The 18,036-nt window shown below is 36.7% G+C and overlaps 1 protein-coding gene across 1 annotated transcript in view; it reads left to right on the top strand.

The window, feature by feature from the left end:
* The window catches only part of LRP1B (LDL receptor related protein 1B), a 683,918-nt gene that overhangs the window by 605,123 nt on the left and 60,759 nt on the right, over window positions 1–18,036 (top strand). Inside the window, exons 68-77 of the mRNA XM_082055474.1 lie at window positions 4,035–4,141; window positions 4,792–4,921; window positions 5,882–5,988; window positions 6,844–6,976; window positions 10,050–10,172; window positions 10,703–10,825; window positions 11,084–11,221; window positions 11,720–11,854; window positions 12,888–13,007; window positions 15,077–15,318. Coding sequence (XP_081911600.1) covers window positions 4,035–4,141; window positions 4,792–4,921; window positions 5,882–5,988; window positions 6,844–6,976; window positions 10,050–10,172; window positions 10,703–10,825; window positions 11,084–11,221; window positions 11,720–11,854; window positions 12,888–13,007; window positions 15,077–15,318 — 1,358 coding nt within the window. The remainder of the gene's footprint in view (window positions 1–4,034; window positions 4,142–4,791; window positions 4,922–5,881; window positions 5,989–6,843; window positions 6,977–10,049; window positions 10,173–10,702; window positions 10,826–11,083; window positions 11,222–11,719; window positions 11,855–12,887; window positions 13,008–15,076; window positions 15,319–18,036) is intronic.

Here is an 18,036-nt window from a genome sequence, read left to right as displayed (position 1 = left end):
TGTAAATTCACATCCTTTCCATTGCTTAAGTCTCAGCTGACGTGGTGCATGTCAGACGATGCCCAGTGTCAGTTCTCTGACAGCAGCCAGGTGTCAACACCAGCCAAAGGCAACTATGCTACTTGGTCTGGTAAAGTGACTTGTACCAAAGGTTTCTGCTCTTATGTACACCTACCAGTTCTGTGCCTGGAGTAAAAGGAACAAGTGTCTTCTTTGCTAAAGTACAATGCTAGGTTATTGGAAATAAATAAGAAAATTTGCATTTAATGCCACATAAAATATGTTAGAAAGACTCCCACCTATGACCAGTTTAATTATCTTACGCTCACAGGCATTCGTTATTCAGGATGGCCCATGTCATTGGTTTTAGCAGTATTGTAATGGAGAATTATAGGAAGGGTGGGGGTTTTTTTCATCCTCTTCCATTTTCTCAAGTGTACTTATTTGGCTGGGCTAAATTTAATTTTTTTCACCGTTGCTTATATGGTGCTGTGTTCTGGATTTATGACCAAGACAGGGTTGGTGACACGCTGATGTTGAGCTGTTGCTGAGCGGTGCTGGCACATTGTCCAGGCCTCTCCTGTTCCTCATGCTGCCCCAGCAGCCGGAAGGGGGGACACAGTGGGGACAACTGACCCCAGCTGACCAAAGAGGGCATCTCTTACCATTGATGTCATGCTCAGCATGTAAAAAGCTGGGGAGAAGGTGGGGTTCAGAGTTATGGCATTTGTCATCCCAAGGCTGTCGCATGTGATGGAAGCAGCCAAGCACCAGTTTGCCAATGGGAGGTAGTAAATGAATTATTATTTTGCTTTGCTTGTACACGCAGCTTTTGCTTTACCTATTTAACTGTCTTTATCTCAACCCACAAGTTTTCAAACTTTTACCCTTCTGAGTACAAATATAGGAAAAAGAACACTCTAAGTTTGAACTTCATATCCTATTTTAAGAAAAAAGCTACGGTTTTTCCTTGTAACTTCAAAGAATCACAGAATGGTTGGGGTTGGAAGGGACCTCTGGAGATCATCCAGTCCAACCCACCTGCTAAAGCAGGTTCACCAGAGCAGATCACACAGGAAGGTGTCCAGGTGGGTTTGAATGTCTCCAGAGAAGGAGACTCCACAGCCTCTCTGGGCAGCCTGGTCCAGGCTCTGGCACCTCACAGTAAAGAAGTTTCTCCTCATATTCAGATGGAACCTCCTGTGCTTCAGTCTGTGCCTGTTGCCCCTCATCCTGTTGTTGGGCACCACTGACAGGAGTCTGGTCCATCCTCTTGACACCCACCCTTGAGATATTTATAAACATTGATGAGATCCCCTCTCAGCTTCTCTTCTCCAGGCTGAACAGACCCAGCACTCTGTCTCTCGTCCTCTTTCTTTGTATATAAGTAATTGGTCTCCCAAAAAATCTTTTCCATTCATGACTTAGTACAATATATATGAAAGTTAAATGTAAAATTGAACCCAAATACGAAATGATTTTAAATGTTTCTCATTGCATCCTTTCCTTGCTACCGTTTATGTTGATGACAAATGTCCGTTGACTCTACAGATTATTTGCAGAGAAGTATGTGAAAGAAGTAGATCATCTTACGTGCTGTGTTTCAAATAAAATTCTTTCTAATTATTCAAAAATCCTTTTCTCAGGGGTTCCATTGTTTTTGTAAAGCAGAAGCTGAAAGCTGCTGTCCTTCATTGGTTATACAGAAGTCTATTAATACTTACTCCTTTCACCAGCAGTCTGAGCACTGATGGGAAAGTACTCTCCTCTGTTCAGATGTAAATCAAAACGATATATTCCAGCAACAGAAGAAATATTTCTTGCAAACAGAGAATTGATAAGTTAGCTTATTGTGTACATTTTGCAGAATTGAATCTCTGCTTATAAATAATTCATTAGCAGTACAGAAAATGTATTTGCTTATATTTTGCAAATCAATATGGAAACATGACAAACGTTTATTTGCATGTGAATTATTTTTTCCAGAAATTATTTCCTTGATGTAATTATCATATCTTGAACTTCCTCTTCCTGACCTGTTTACAAAAAAAAAGAATCAAATGTCAGTGATTTGCTAACATTTTCTCAATGTGCTTTTACTTTGAAAAAAATGCAAACTAGTATGTGTATAATCTAAGACTCCATATAAATGCTAACCTATTGTTTGCTTAAATATAGCATAGCTGGAGAACTGATGCAGTTGCTGTAGATCTGCTTTTATTATGACTTTCCTACAGCTTCAAAATGAAAAGTTATGCCTATCTGAAAAAACAAAATTTCTCTTAAAAACTTTCAAACAGGATCATTTTGACTTTTTTTTGTCAAAAACAGCTAAAAGGTTTATTAAAACTATTCATTTCTTGAAAGAGTTTTTGATTTTTATAAATCCAGGGAGAAAAACTAAGTTAAACTTTACCTTAGATCTGTGCAACTCATGTATTGTCATGCTGGTATTTGACCGATTTCTTGTCAATTGGACGCCTCTAATTTTGTGTTTGCTTTCCTTGATCACTATGGAATGTTTTTAAAGGCATTCCTGCTTCCACCTTCTGTAACTAGCTAAAGGACCCTTTATCATTACCCAGTCCATTACTGTCCATTGCTACAGTCTGCTCTCAGTCTCTCCTTTTCCTTTTTGACCCTTTGTTGATTTATGCACTGTCATTTACCATTTGCCTGAATTCTTTTCCCATCTCTCTGTTGAAAAGCTCTTACTAATTAATCCTTATTTTTTTTTATTTTACATTATTTACATAATGCAATGTTTACTGTGATGGAAATAATCCCACAAATAATCCTTGTTTGTTTTTTCAGTTCTGCTTTCCCAGTGCTCTCTGACTGGCAGTCTAAATTGCATGGAAAGCCTTGCTTGAATTCCCCTCAACACCCTTCTCTACCTTTGTTTGTGTCCGAAGTCCAGGCACTAACTTTTTTCCATCCAATCTCCTTTGTATTCGTCCTGCTTTTCAGGAGGAAAGCACATAGTGTTCTGCTGAGGAATCTTCCAGTCTGGTCCCCTGGCCAGGGTTTTTGCAGCAGCAATAGGGGAAACACAGAGCTGTGCAGACAGTGAAGTAAATAGGCTGAAACAGCCAATCTCACCTTCTCAGGATTACTCCATCACTCCCTGTTTCCCCTCGTTGCTTTGCCTGTGCCTTGAATTAATTTTGTGTCTACTCTTCTCCTTTATTGTGTCCACCTTTAATAATGATTTCAGACCTCTCTGCATTTTGTTTCTTCCCAGAGATTAGAGCAACATACCCATTTATCACAAAACATCCCACTTACCTTCCAACCATTCCTGTCTCCTGTCTGTAAGCTCCTTAGATTCTTTTTTATCTAACGTCTCCCTTTGGTTTCCTTAAAATTACTTGAAAATTCCATCCCTATCCTTCTCTTTTATTTTCTGTGTTTTCCATCAAATTGACAATTTTGTCAGTGTTTAAGTTGGTGGATTATTATCATATTTCCATATTTAATTTCTGGAAAAATGGATTTTTCTTCAAACACCAAACCTTGCCTCATAGGCATTCCATTTACCATCTCAATACTGTTTACCTGAATGCTTACCCCCCATAGTGCAGGATAAGCTGACTCTTGATGCGCACACGTTAAAAGGTATATGATAAATGTTATGCTATCGTGTGATGGAAAGTCAAAGATCTGGTTAGTTCTAATTACATTGGCTATTAACAGGTGGAAAAGTGATTTCTAGTCTGTGGTACATAGCTCATAAAACTTGTAAGAACATATGTGCATTGAAATAAATAATATTTATATAGTCAGCATCACCTAATTTTGTAAAGAAATTTGATAGAACTGAAAGTATTTTCATTACTATCTTGCTGTATGTAAATGAAATATAGTTATAAAATGTCATGAAACAAAATCTTACAGAAAAAAAAAATCTATAGTTTACAAGTTAGTGGTTTTGACTCTGTTATAGTCATTCACTGATTGATTGGGCGGGTTTATGTATAAAATATTTTATGGAAATGCTAATAATCCCAGGGCTGTTACTTTTCTTTATTCAGAGCCTCAGACGTGCACTTTGAAAGACTTTCTTTGTGCAAACGGAGACTGTGTGTCAGCAAGATTCTGGTGTGATGGAGACTATGACTGTGCAGATGGCTCAGACGAGGTAGGCTTCTTCCAGAAAAAATATTTCTTTAGGAAATTGATAGTTTTATATTGCTGGAGAATGGATTCCCACATAGTAATATTTTGAAAAGCAGCAATGGGAATTCTACATGTTAATGCATATATGAAAATATCTTTACTAAATTAAAGCTGAACCTATTGAAATTGTTATCTTAAAAGAAGAACATACAAATAAAATCAAGCCATGTTTAACAATAGTCTATGTCTTTTTGTCCCAGCAATGATCTGGACCTCTTCCCATTCTGGAAATATGTTGTGTCCTGGTTGGGGAACCACTCTTTCTAAACACAAGAGTGGTTTGCATTGGTGTGTGGTTTTTTTGAGAAAACAATATAGACTGTTGCATAGCAAAGGCTCATTGGATGATGCTTTGCTCTTTTTCTGTTCTTTCGGGTCCCTTTTGTCCCTTCTCCTTTCCTGCCAGTGCTGGACCTCAGGTGCTTCCACCTACTAAGAGGGTATCAGCCACCTTTCCTGAATTGTATCTATAAATATATTCTATTTCACAAGGCATTGCTGTATTTCATAGTGTGGAGGTGTACAGCCTGTAGCTTCTGTGATCAGCTGTGTATTTATCAGTGTTTACATTAATCTCTTAATCTTGTTTGTGCATTGTTTTTATTGCACCAGAGGTATTGTGAAACAGGCTGTTCAAGAGATCAGTTCCAGTGTTCCAATGGTCAGTGCATATCAGCAAAATGGAAATGTGATGGTCATGAAGACTGCAAACTTGGGGATGATGAGAAAAATTGTGAACCAGGTATTGTTTTAAATAATGCTGAGAAATAAAGTGAGGCGAGGAATAAATCAGAATGAAACAAAGAGAAATTGTATTGTTTTGTCTTCCTACTCACATTTTGAAAACCCCACTTAGGTACAGGTATGCAATATGACGCTTGTTAGAGGAATTGTATTTAATTTTAATTTATTGAAGTATAATTTGATAATATATACTCAGTTTATAAAATTCTTCTCTGAAAAAAGCTGTAATTCTTGGCATTTTACTAAAGTGTCTCTGGAGCGTTTTGGCTTTGTGGTATTCATTCAATTTTTATTAGACCTTATGCAAAGTTTTTCTCTAGCAAATTATTATTTTTGTTGTTATTATTTCCATATTGCTGTCTTGGAAAATATAGTTGTTTATTTTTGCAGGAATTTTGCTAATTTTTTGTAAGCTTCATCTAGATGGGTGCAACTGATAGATGTCTATGACAAAAATCCCCTGATTTCAAGTGTGACAATAATATCTATCAGTATTTTAAATGAAACTGATTAATATGTATTTTTTTAAAGTGTAATAACATATACTTTCTAAAACCATGGTTTCTTATAGATTTAGCTTATTTAATTATAGGTACTTACACAGCTTTAGCTAAACTCTAAGCCTATTTTAAAGAAAACAATTTTTTAAATATACTTGTTCTATGAATATTTGCATAAGTGTATTTACCATTGTAACCAAGCATGAGGAAAACACAAAAAGAAATTTCTCAGAGGTAAAACACAAATATCCTTTCACTGTCGTTATACAATTCACTTAGGATGCAACATTTCTGTTTTGTCAAATATTTCATCAAAGGTTGCAAACGTTGGGAAAAGCTCTGGTCAGCTTCAAATACATGTTTGCTCACAATGTTAACCAGGTGAAAACATTAAATTATAAAGCAACTTATTTATAAATTGTCTCTTTTTTTATGCTAAAATATGTGTTTGTAACCAGCATCACCAACCTGCTCTTCAAGTGAGTACGTGTGTGCAAGTGGAGGATGCATTTCAGCATCTTTGAGATGTAATGGAGAGTATGACTGTGCTGATGGATCTGATGAGGTAGCTGACAAATTTCTGTTGGTTTTGTGTTTTTTTTCTTTTCCCAGTGTCTGACATGAAATTTGTAACAGTTTTAGATCTGAAAATAATTAAAAGGGCAAATGTTTGGGGGTTTTTGCATCCATTGAACACTGGCAGATAATTAGCCCACATGATTTCGGTTCCCTGGTAGTTACACTGCATTATGTTTGTTTGCTCCATGGCCACCTTTTGGAGTAGACAAACTTGTGTCCCGTAAGTCAAAACCTGAGCATGGTTCTGGTGGAATTTCCTTCAGGAACCACTCCATACTGTCAGTGTGGACAAGTTTGTGTCACATTTGGCTCCCTTTGTCCTCTAGATTCACCTAATACAATCCTAGTAGGCACCTCACCATCTGTGGGCCTTCATGCCATGATCTTTTATGTGTTGCACTGTTGGTATCTTTTTAAAAAAATATCAACCTTCATGGATAACTTCAAGAAAAAAGACTGAAAATAAGTGTTATTTCTCAGAGCCATGAAGGTGCCAGTTAGAGCCTGAAGGCTCCCTGAGCCAAATGCCACCATCCACTCTGGAGGTTTCCAGGGCTGGTTCTCTTAGGGCAGTTGACTTCAGAAATGTCAGTCTAGTCATTGTTTCCATTGTTAATACTAAATGACATCATAAAGAAGTAACATCAGAATATATGTAGCGTGTAGTTACGATTTCATTTAGACTTCAGAAACTATTTAATTGCGCATCGTCAGGAACAACTTTATTGTATTAAATACTCAGGGCAATGAAAAACAGTGTTGGTAAATTTTGTTAGGTTTGTCTTTAAGTGTGTAGTTGTTCTCTTCCAGTAATACTTAGTTCATATCTCTATCTGCACAGATGGATTGTGTAACAGAATGTAAAGAAGATCAGTTTCGATGCAAAAATAAGGCCTACTGTATCCCGGTCAGATGGCTTTGTGATGGGATCCATGACTGTGTGGATGGCAGTGACGAAGAAAACTGTGACCAAGGCAAGAGATGCTTTTCTTTAAAAGTCTTCCTTTATTGTTTTTTTTTTTTTGTATCAACACACATTGTAAGTTAGTGATACCCTGGCAATGCATTCTGAGTGATGAAATGAGAGCTCTATGACCTTTTTTGGCGAAGACAGTACAGTAGCTTCACAAGCAATTTGCAGGATGAAACAAAACATATTGTTTGTATGAAAGTTTGTATTATTACTGGAAGCAAATTCTGTTTCATCAGAGGAATCCGTAATAAGTCTACTTAATTTACAGTTTTATAAGCAACAAGAAATTACAAAGCTATAGCCTATAATGAAAAATTGCTAAATAATTAATCCTAAAACCCCAGTTTTCTATTTATTTTTCTGGACCTGAAATGTTGCAACTAACCAGAACCTATGAAAAGGTATTTTGAATTCATGCTCTCCTTAGAGAGCACAACTGTGCACATGTTGATTCACATGAAGCTAAACACTGTGCTCAGGCTTTCATGCTTATGATTAAGCTTCCAAATGTGGTTTTGAGAAATACATCTCTTGATCGTATTCTCATAGTTGCTGAGGATTTTTTTGAACTGAACATGTCTTCAGCTACCAGGCAGTAGCAGTGTAACTGTACAAAATTCTTAGAAGTGAAGTAATTCCATAATTGTGACAAACACAGATATTCTCACTCAAATTAAATAATATTTTCTCAACCTCTTGGGGCTTTTTCCTAATTTCCTCCTTTCCTTTTCTTTAAAATGAGTCGTTTTGTATATTAGTCATCTACAGTCACCTGATACGTGTGCAACTTCAGAAGTAAAATGCGGTACAGTAAGAAATAATAATAATCAGAGATGAAGCAAGCGATTATGGGGTAAAATCTCCTTCCCTTACTTTGTTGTAACTCTACTGATCAACACTTACCACTATGGAAAAGAAAAAGAAGAAGTTATGTGGGCTGATTAAGTTTGAAATAGAGACCAGAATATGAAGAAAACGGGAAAATGTTCCAGATATTTAGATGCAAAGAGAAAAAAAAAAACATCATATTTGGAAGTGTTGAAGAATGACTTAAGAAGACTGAGATAACAAAGTTTTTAAAAACTCCTAGTCCATTTTACAATTGCTTTTAAAATAGCTGGACTGTGTCTCTTTAAAAACCGATGAAGTGTAAGTAAGCAGTAACACGCTTTTTTATCTGAAGCCCACATTATTCTTTGGATAGTGTAATGGAGCTTCTGTGAACTGCAAATTGCTTATAATGCAATAAGAAGCCTTTTGCCTAGTTTGTTATTGCTATAATACTTCGTATTTATGTCACAATTATGATTTCTGTTATAAAAATCTACTCTGTAAAGGAATTACGACAGGCAGAGCAATCACATGAAACAAATACCAGTTTATCTCACTGATAACTAATATTTTCCTCTTTGAAAATCTGGCAAACACAAATGGAGTTTTATTTTACAGCATTCTAAAACAATCTCTGTAATATTTATCTGTATCCCACTGCACATATTTATAAACATAACTCTTTTCAATCTTATTGTACAACTAGAATTATGGTTATATTGTGATTACACACACAATTATTTATATTCACGTCTTTCATAATGAAGAATACTTGAATTTTATGTCCTTTTCCTTGGATAATAAAAAAGAATATTTCTGTTAATGTTCACAAGTTATATTTGCAATGGGAGAGAATTTTAGTTGGTAACATAGTGTGAGAGTTCACAATATCCTCTTACACAGTGGGTATTTCATGCAAGTTAATTTTCTGGAAAAAAAATACATTCAAACCATTCAGAACCCTTTATAGCAAAAGAAAACCTTCTGTTGATTTTAATGTGGTGTGAACAGGGCACTGAATAATCAGTAAAAAGCCACTGGAGCCTGACCTAACTCTTAGGGTGGGTGTAATGCACTGAGGGAAGCCACAGTGAGAGTTCTGGTGTTATCATATAAAATTTCATTGTTTCCTCCTCTGCAGGTACACAGCTTTGTTTATTTTACACTCTACTCCTCTCAGGAAACTGAGAAACCAGTTACTATAAAAATGTTTTATGTTAATTTCAAGAAGTTTCCATAACTTTGTTGATTGGTAGTGGTAAAATTTAGTCATAATTTTGAAACAAAATACATTCTTACTGCTACGCATGTTAAAACTGTATCCAACTTGAACCACTTTTTAAAGCTTGAGCACTCCAGCTTAAAACGTTTTCTCTCACCCTCTGTTCCATTTTGTTAAATGATTCAGAGCTCAATGAATACTGAAGTTACATGGAAGGATTTGTTCTTGCTGCATTCTGCGTTCAGTAAACAGCCTAATGAGACATTTCAGAAGTTAAAACAAGAAAGAGACTGTTAGAGGTCACCTAGTCTCATCTACTCTGTGCCTACATGGCGCGATCTGCCCTAATTACTGAGTTTATAGTTGATGTGGAAGTGTCAAGCCTGGCTCAGCCTATTACTCCTCAGGAGAAGACGCAGATGTTACCTCATGGTGAAGGGACTGCAATGGCTTTGTCTGTTCTGATCATGATGTGGCTCATAGTGGGAGTAGGAAGAGGTGGAGGATCAGACATGTATGTGAAGCAAACCTGGACCAAAGATGCCTTTCACAAGTCTGACTGTATTTCTGTCGGCTGGTTTGTACCGGTCTCTGAGAGCACAAATTACTGGTTTTCCCAGCCAGGTCTGTTCTGAACGGCAGCATCACCAAAGCAGGTTACAGACAGAAAGGTAGTTTAGGCATCTCCTGGCTAAGTGCAAGGGGAACATATCTAGATGGTGAGTTTTCAGTGTCTGTCCTTGATAACTGCCCTTTCTAATCAGGCCAAATAGCCAACAAATGGCTAACAGTCATGAAAAGGAAGAGAAAAAAGTGTATGGGCAAGGAAGGGATTTTTAAATGAATATTTCTCTCTGCCTTTCCAACCTTTTTATTTGTTTTTTTTCTCATTTAGTTGTACTACCTCTGTCATTCTCTTCAGATAGTGTGTGATAAGTGGTTGTACTGGTTTTATCAAGAATTGACATTCATTCTTTTGTCTTTCTGTTTTCCTTCTTTCATTTTTTCTTCATCCTCCCAGGGGGAAATATATGTAGAGCTGATGAATTTTTGTGCAACAATTCCCTCTGCAAACTACATTTTTGGGTTTGTGATGGCGAGGATGACTGTGGAGATAACTCTGATGAAGTTGCCGAAATGTGCGGTATGACGTGAAATTTTTTCAGTGCTCGTGTAGTAAAGCAAGAAATTACGTGTAACATACAGAAATGTATAAGGACAAGCGCATCAAAGTTTTCTTCGAGTTTTAAAATATTAGCGTGAAACGTGGGATATAGTTTTCTGTTGTTACTGCCAGTCATGTAATTTCAGATAACATACGGTGAGAAATTAATAGGAAATGCACAGATGGGAAAAAGTCCCTTCTACATTGAAATACTGATTATCATTAAATTTGCTACTTCCTTTCTTTTATTTCTGTCATATTTACTGATTCTCAAACAGAACTGTAATTACCCTTATCACACAAAATAATTTTGTTCCCTAAATGAAGAACTTCTACTGTAAATGTTGTTGAAGTGTTATTCTATTAGGTACCAGAAGTTAAAATAATGTACCATTTATATGTCAGCTACAGCTGTCTCCCCATGCCTGCTTATTGCTTGGATAAGGAGACATTAAAGAAAGTTTGAGAATACTAGCTGGTTAATAGCCAATTCTTTTTTTAATACACAGTAAAGTTTCCGTGCCCTCCAACAAGGCCGTACAGATGTAGAAACAACAGGGTTTGTCTGCGACCCGAGCAGATTTGCAATGAGGTTGATGACTGTGGTGATAACTCGGATGAAGATCACTGCGGTAGGTGATATTACCTTTCAAGGCATTCAGATCAAAGAAAACAACTTGAAGGCAAACTTTGTTACAGAAATCTGCTTGGCCTTCAGTAAAGCTTAACTGGAGGTTAGTAGATCAGAATTTGAAACTGAAAGAAATTAAGCTCGAAATGATTTCCAGTTGCTTAATGCTTCATGGTCACTCCAATTTGTATGTGTCTAAAATAATCTAAGAATCTTAAATACTGATTTATTTTTCTCTTATTAATTTGTAATTATATAGATAAAATCACATATAAAGCAAGACCGTGTAAAAAAGATGAGTTTGCTTGTAATGATAAGAAATGTATTCCAATGGAGCTCCAGTGCGATTGGTTTGATGACTGTGGAGATGGTTCGGATGAGCAAGACTGCAAAATAAGTGAGTTTGGCTGACAAGATATGCTTTTATGATTGTAGCAGAAAAGAAATAATTGAGACTTTCATCCATGCAAAACCTACTGAGCAACACAGAAGTTAATTAAACAAGGGGTGTTTTTTTAGTTAAAATAAGTTAATTCTATTTGATGTACCACAGGACGAAGGCAGATTTTATAGCAATTCAGCTTGTAGTAGCTTTTAGAGTAGTTCTTGAGTTTTTGAAGTAGTTTAGCTCTATGTTGATTGCATTTTATTTTATATTTGCAACAAGATAAATTTTAGTATTAAATTCTTGATATGAAATGAAGTATCTCAGTTAAATATTGTCAGTTTATATGCCTATGTAGGTAAATACTGCAATGTCATATGTTTGTTTAAAATGTACCTGTTACTCTTTTAACATTAAGATAAATCTGTTATTTGTTATTATTTTAGATCTCATTTTTAGCAGTTCAAACATATTTTGTCAGCAGTTTTTAGACATTTTGTTTATATTTAGGTGTCACCGAATATACATGTGAAGATAGTGTGAATCCTTGTGGAGATGATGCATACTGTAATCAAACAAAAACATCCATACTGTGTCAGTGTAAACCTGGATTTCAGAGGAACAGGAGGAATAGGCAGTGTGAAGGTACAGATCTTCTTCATCATCCCTTGCTAGAAAGTGTTAAAAGTCAACTGTGTAGTCAATTTTCTGTGCTGGAGAAAGAGATACGTATTACATATATACATTACATATTGCATACTTTCTTCCACAGAATAAAAACTGTTTCATAGCTATGGGATTAGGAAATCAAGAAAAGAAACTGAAAGGATTTACAGGATGTAGATTTATGCATTTTACCTGGAGAGGGTATCAAAGATTAACATTGATTGTGAATGTCAAAACTTCCAGGTCAGAGCATTCAATAATTTTGTAATTTAAGGGATAAATGGGTGACTTAAGGTCTAGTAGATTATTTAACTGAGCAATTGAGATTGGTGTTTAGATTGAGATATGAGAATATTTTGGGATGCTTAAAGTAACGAAGATGAATAAAGCGACAAATTGAAATTAAAATAAACAGATTGAAAGTAAAATATCTTAGAAAATGTAGTCTTAATATATACGATGCCACATAGGTCAAGAAAAAAAAAAAAGGATGACATAGTTGTTAGAATGAAAGAGTTGATAAGAAAGATAAATCTACTTTCCCAAAGAATAGGTTGTGAATTCATTTTCTTACGGGTGAGCAGTAACTTACAGAAAAAGTGGAGATCACATCAGTGGGACTATCAAAGTGAATAGATAGTTGCACACAAAAACTTCATTGTTCAGCTCTTAAGCAAAAGGTTTACACAGGAGCCTTTCCAGTAAGGGGTGATGGCGTAGTTTTGGCTGTAACAGGAGTGGGAAAGTTGGAGATCACTGTAAGGAACATTTGCATTCTTAAAGCTGATTTCAAGCTCTGATTATAATAGTTTGATATAAGAAGGATGGAGAAATAATTCGCAGCAGAAATAACAGTAGCGATAATTGCAGGAGGCTTCCTTTTGCTGTTGCGAGATATATCAGTGCTTGCAAGTTCCTTTTGTTCATCTGCATTGTTCCATGATGTTCTGAACATGTTAAATAATAGTGTATTAAGCTGCAGGTATATAAATTACCATTCTCTTCCTCGTAGATATCAATGAGTGTATGGTATTTGGTGCCTGCTCCCAACACTGCAATAATATTAAGGGGTCATACAAATGTGCATGTGAGAAAAATTATAAGGAGAGGAATAACAGTTGCATAGCAAAAGGTAAGGCTATAAAAATCGAAATAGACTGGCAGTACGAAATCGTTTGTTATGTGCGTGGTTGGCACCACAAATGTGTTCCATATACAGTTTATTTTTAGATAAATGTTTCTTGAATAGTGCGCAGAACTAATTCCCCAAACTGCTCAGATTTACGATTTGTTCCCTTTAGCAGGAAATTCTTATCACTTCCATGTAAATGAATGTACTTAATACGAAAGTCCATTTCTAGCTCCAGCTTTCTCTATTTACAAACATAGACACACAAATAAGAAAAACAGAGATTCTATATAAAGTAGCATGTAAGCATTCTGGTGAAGCTATAGAAGCTTGAGGGAAGAATTAACTCTTTCACAGAAGCATGTTTTAGACCTCTAGGAGAAATTAAGTAATATCTAGAGTTAACATGTTTTGCTTTGTCTTGTTGAGAAATCTTACGTAAGTCATTTAAGTGAAGTTTTTCTTAGTTACCTAAGAATATACTTCTCATATAAATCAGCTGCCTAGATCATGGTCCAGTGAAGGTAAAGAAACATGCACATATAGATGTTATTTCTGTCTTGTCTGATCCTAGAATCTCCCCTGTGATTTTGTGAGATTTTAGTGTGAATTTGACTTACACCTATACTTGGAGTCTTCAGTGCAGACCCAGGGTTGAAGTTACAAAGTGTGGCTCCTTCTACATCTCTGTGTGTATCTGGTGCCCAAGAATGAGCAGTACCCGATCTGAACCCTATGGCCAGCAGGCACATGTTGTGGACATACATCCTAGAACCATAACGGCTTCTATCACGTTGATCTCAATTCTTCCTTCTTTGTAGCACATCAGTCAGTAATGCAGGTACACGTGTGCTGGGTAGCTAGATGGTCATAGTCGGGTATCTACACACTTCTTCCATATTTTGAAGCAAACTTACAGAAAGGTCATATTAATGACTCATTAGTAATGTCCTCTATAAGTAATGTGGACTCTACCAAGATTTAGCATCATTACCTATTACCGAAGAAACAATCAGATTATGACATGGGAAAGAACAAGGTTCTTAATTGTGGATAGTGGCTTGTTATTATAGAAACAGACACAATTTTGAGGGCTTATAATTCAAAAATGTGGGAATTGTTATTCTACATCTGAATTTTCCACGAGCTTCATTTTGATTGTAATACATTTAATGGTTCCTTCTTTCCTCATTGATATGTGCTTTAATAGAACTCCTCTTCCCTCTTGTATTTAGAAGGAGTGAGGGAACAAATTATTTTTGGTATTTCATACTCATAAGAAGGAAATATATTGGACAGATGCTATTTTAAGTTGGTTCTCTATGAAAAATTGGATATAAATTGGAAATCTAAACAATTTCAAGTGCCTTCTATTGTATCCAACAAATCTGAAACTTTCTCAGAACTTAATGAATAGATACCAGAGACATTTTCTTATAAGTAATATATTTTACAACTGTAACTAGGTATCCGTAAGTATCACCCATTCACAGGTATCTATAAATGTTAACTATCTGAAATGCGGAGATAGAAGGCACAACTGCACGTGTTCTGTAGCAGCTTTGTTCTAGTTTGCTGGTGTCGTAACTTCAAATCTTCACTGCCTTCAATAAAGATAGGATCATTCCACTTCTAATTTCCAATTAAGCAATTTGAAATAATGCATAGTGGCAGTTTGCATTCCTTTAATATATAAATTTAGGACCCTCTAGACACAACACACATATAAAAATATGCATAGTGAATCATATGTCTTTAATACATAATATAATCTATTTTTATGTACTCCTTAAAGTTTTCACGTTCTTCTATTACATACTCCTGAATTATAGTCCCCCGTGTCATAATGTGAGCTTGGAGAGGATTGAAGTAATATATATTGGTATCAGAGCATGAAGAGTTGCATTTATTGCCTGGAGTGTGTGTGTTTTTGCAGTCTTCAACAATCAGAAAACATTTTCAATATAAGAAATTATATCAGATAAACACCAAAAAGCTACTTGAGTGAAAAATGCTGATTTTTGCATTAGTTGACATTTACCTTATTTTTGTTTCATTATAATAATCCCTAGGCTCTGAAGATCAAGTTCTCTATGTTGCTAATGACACTGACATCCTGGGTTTTGCATATCCATTCAACTACAGTGATGTTCATCATCAAGTATCACATATCGAACATAATTCAAGGATAACTGGATTGGATGCGTATTTTCAAGGGGACATGATTGTTTGGAGCACTCAATTTAATCCAGGAGGGATTTTCTACAGAAAACTTCATGACAGAGAGAGAAGGCAAAGTAACAGCGGCTTGATAGTAAGTGAGCAAAATTAAAGATTATATGATCCAAGTTTCTTTCAAGATACTTTCCTATTCTGATTGTCTATAATGTGCTGATTTAGTAAATTAAAAGCTCTAGCTGGTAATGATTTTATTCAAATGGTATGTATGTCTATTAATGCCTTTCCATTCAAGGCTGTGGTTGAGTGTCCACAAGTTTAAAATTATAGTACTTTAAAAAATTTTCCACAGAGAAATAAGCAGTATACTGGAGGCTTGGAAAAGACTATGTACTACAAAGATTTTTTTATTTTAAGAGATAAGAAAGGATATAATAGACATATATAAGCAACACCTAGTTTAAAGTAAAGCATGAACTTCAAATACTTGCAAAACAGGAAGAGTAGGTAGGCCAAAGACCGGCCCAATTTCTATAATGACCATGTAAACAGTAATACTAGCAATGCTCTGACAAAGATTTTAAAATTAGAATAAAAAATATTTATTCCTCTGTATGTTGAACTGCATGGTATCTTCTTTTGAATAAACATAAATGTCATTTTGCACTTTACAGCAAACATGGATTTTTATAGCCTTGAGTAATTTCAAGTAGTCTTTACTTGAAAATAAAATAAATGCCGTTTGATAGTCATTTTGCCTAATATATTTCTACAAAATTCTCAAGGAAGCGTTAGTGCTGAAGAGAGCAATGTGATCTTTACACTGATGTTTCTATAATGCTGTAAATTTACTTTTTTATTTTCTTTTTATTAAATGATGTGGCTGAGGAGAGCTTTTTATGTTTTCTTGGCCAATAATAGATCAGGCTAGAAATAACAGCTCTCTGGCTGTTTTCTTAAACTTTGGAGAGGTAACAAGGATGACCTTACCTCACATGAATTCTTTTATATACCCAGTAGAATAAACAGCCTTAGCAACAATAGACTCATCTCTCATTTATCATTCAACTCTTACACATCTGTGACCACTTCTAAGTACCTTTCATCCAAGGATACTTCCTTTGCAAACAAGTGACATTCCTGACCTTTGATGCCAGCAGGGCAAAAGCCTGGGGATGTAGACACCAATGGACACTAAATATACCTTGTGTCTGTCATGGCATATATATGGGAAAAGGCGGTAAAAAACACCACTTCCATCTGCAACGCAGAAGGGAGTCATCTAGATTTTGTTGACAGAAAGTGTATGTAAAGTAGATCTAAAGTAGAAGATTATTCCTAGCATTTCTAGCAGGTCAGGTATGTCATGTTTTGGGGAAGGATACTTTGAGAACCAAAGTATGTCTTGAAGATGCGGAGTCATCTTCTGTGACATTTTTCTCATTGAAATGTGGCAGGTACCTGTGCCTAAGAAATCCTGATAGACACATCTCTGTACCATCATTACAAATAACAAATCTGTAAAGTCTTGTGAATTTAAAGTATGGAGGCTTTTTTCACAGAATCACAAAATGTCAGGGATTGGAAGGGACCTCTAAAGCTCATCCAGTCCAATCCCCCACTGGAGCAGGAACACCCAGATGAGGTTACACAGGAAGGTGTCCAGGCAGGTCTTGAATGCCTCCATTCAAGAGACTCCACAACCTCCCTGGGCAGCCTGTTCCAGGCTGTGTCACCCTCACTGAGAAGAAGTTTCTTCTCAAATTTAAGTGGAACCTTTTGTGTTCCAGTTGGAACCCATTGCCCCTTGTCCTATCATTGGTTGTCACCAAGAAGAGCCTGGCTCCATCCTCCTGACACTCACCCTTTATGTATTTGTAAACATGAATAAGGTCACCCCTCAGTCTCCTCTTCTCCAGCTCCAGAGCCCCAGCTCCCTCAGCCTTTCCTCACACGGGAGATGCTCCACTCCCTTCAGCATCTTTGTTGCCCTGCGCTGGACTCTCTCCAGCAGTTCCCTGTCCTTCTGGAGCTGAGGGGCCACAGCTGGACACAATATTCCAGATGCGGTCTCACCAGGGCAGAGTAGAGGGGAAGGAGAACATCTGTTGACCTACTAACCACCCCCCTTCTAATCCACCCCAGGATGCCATTGGCCTTCCTGGCCACAAGGGCCCAGTGCTGGCTCATGGTCGTCCTGCTGTCCCCAGGACTCTCAGGTCGGTCCCTTTTCCCTATGCTATTCTCTCATAGGTCATTCCCCAATTTATACTGGAACCTGGGGTTGTTCCTACCCAGATGCAAGACTCTACACTTGCCCTTATTATATTTCATTAAATTTTTCCCTGCCCAACTCTCCAGCCTGTCCAGGTCTCTGGATGGCAGCACAGCCTTCTGGTGTGTCAGCCACTCCTCCCAGCTGGTGTCATCAGCAAACTTGCTGATAGTGCACTCTATTCCCATGTCCAAATCATTGATGAATATAGTGAATAATACCAGCCCCAATACTGACCCCTGAGGCACTCCACTAGATACTGGACTCTGCCCCATTGACCACGACTCTCTGGCTTCTCTCCTTCAGCCAGTTCACAGTCCACCTCACTACCCAATTGTCCAGACCTCACTCCCTCAGTTTAGCTCTAAGGATGCTGTGGGAGACTGTGTCAAATGCTTTACTGAAGTCAAGGTAGACCACATCCAGTGCTCTGCCATCATCTATCCACCTCGTTATGTCCTCATAAAAGGTGATGAGGTTGGTCAAGCACGACTTCCCCTTGGTGAAGCCAAGTTGACTGCCCCTAATGAGCCTTTTATCCTTGATATGTCATGATTTCTCTGTTTTATTTCTTTTTGG

The sequence above is a fragment of the Streptopelia decaocto genome, assembly GCF_964273445.1.
Source record: "Streptopelia decaocto genome assembly, chromosome: 6".
Taxonomy (NCBI): domain Eukaryota; kingdom Metazoa; phylum Chordata; class Aves; order Columbiformes; family Columbidae; genus Streptopelia; species Streptopelia decaocto.
This window is presented reverse-complemented; position numbering and strand designations above follow the sequence as displayed.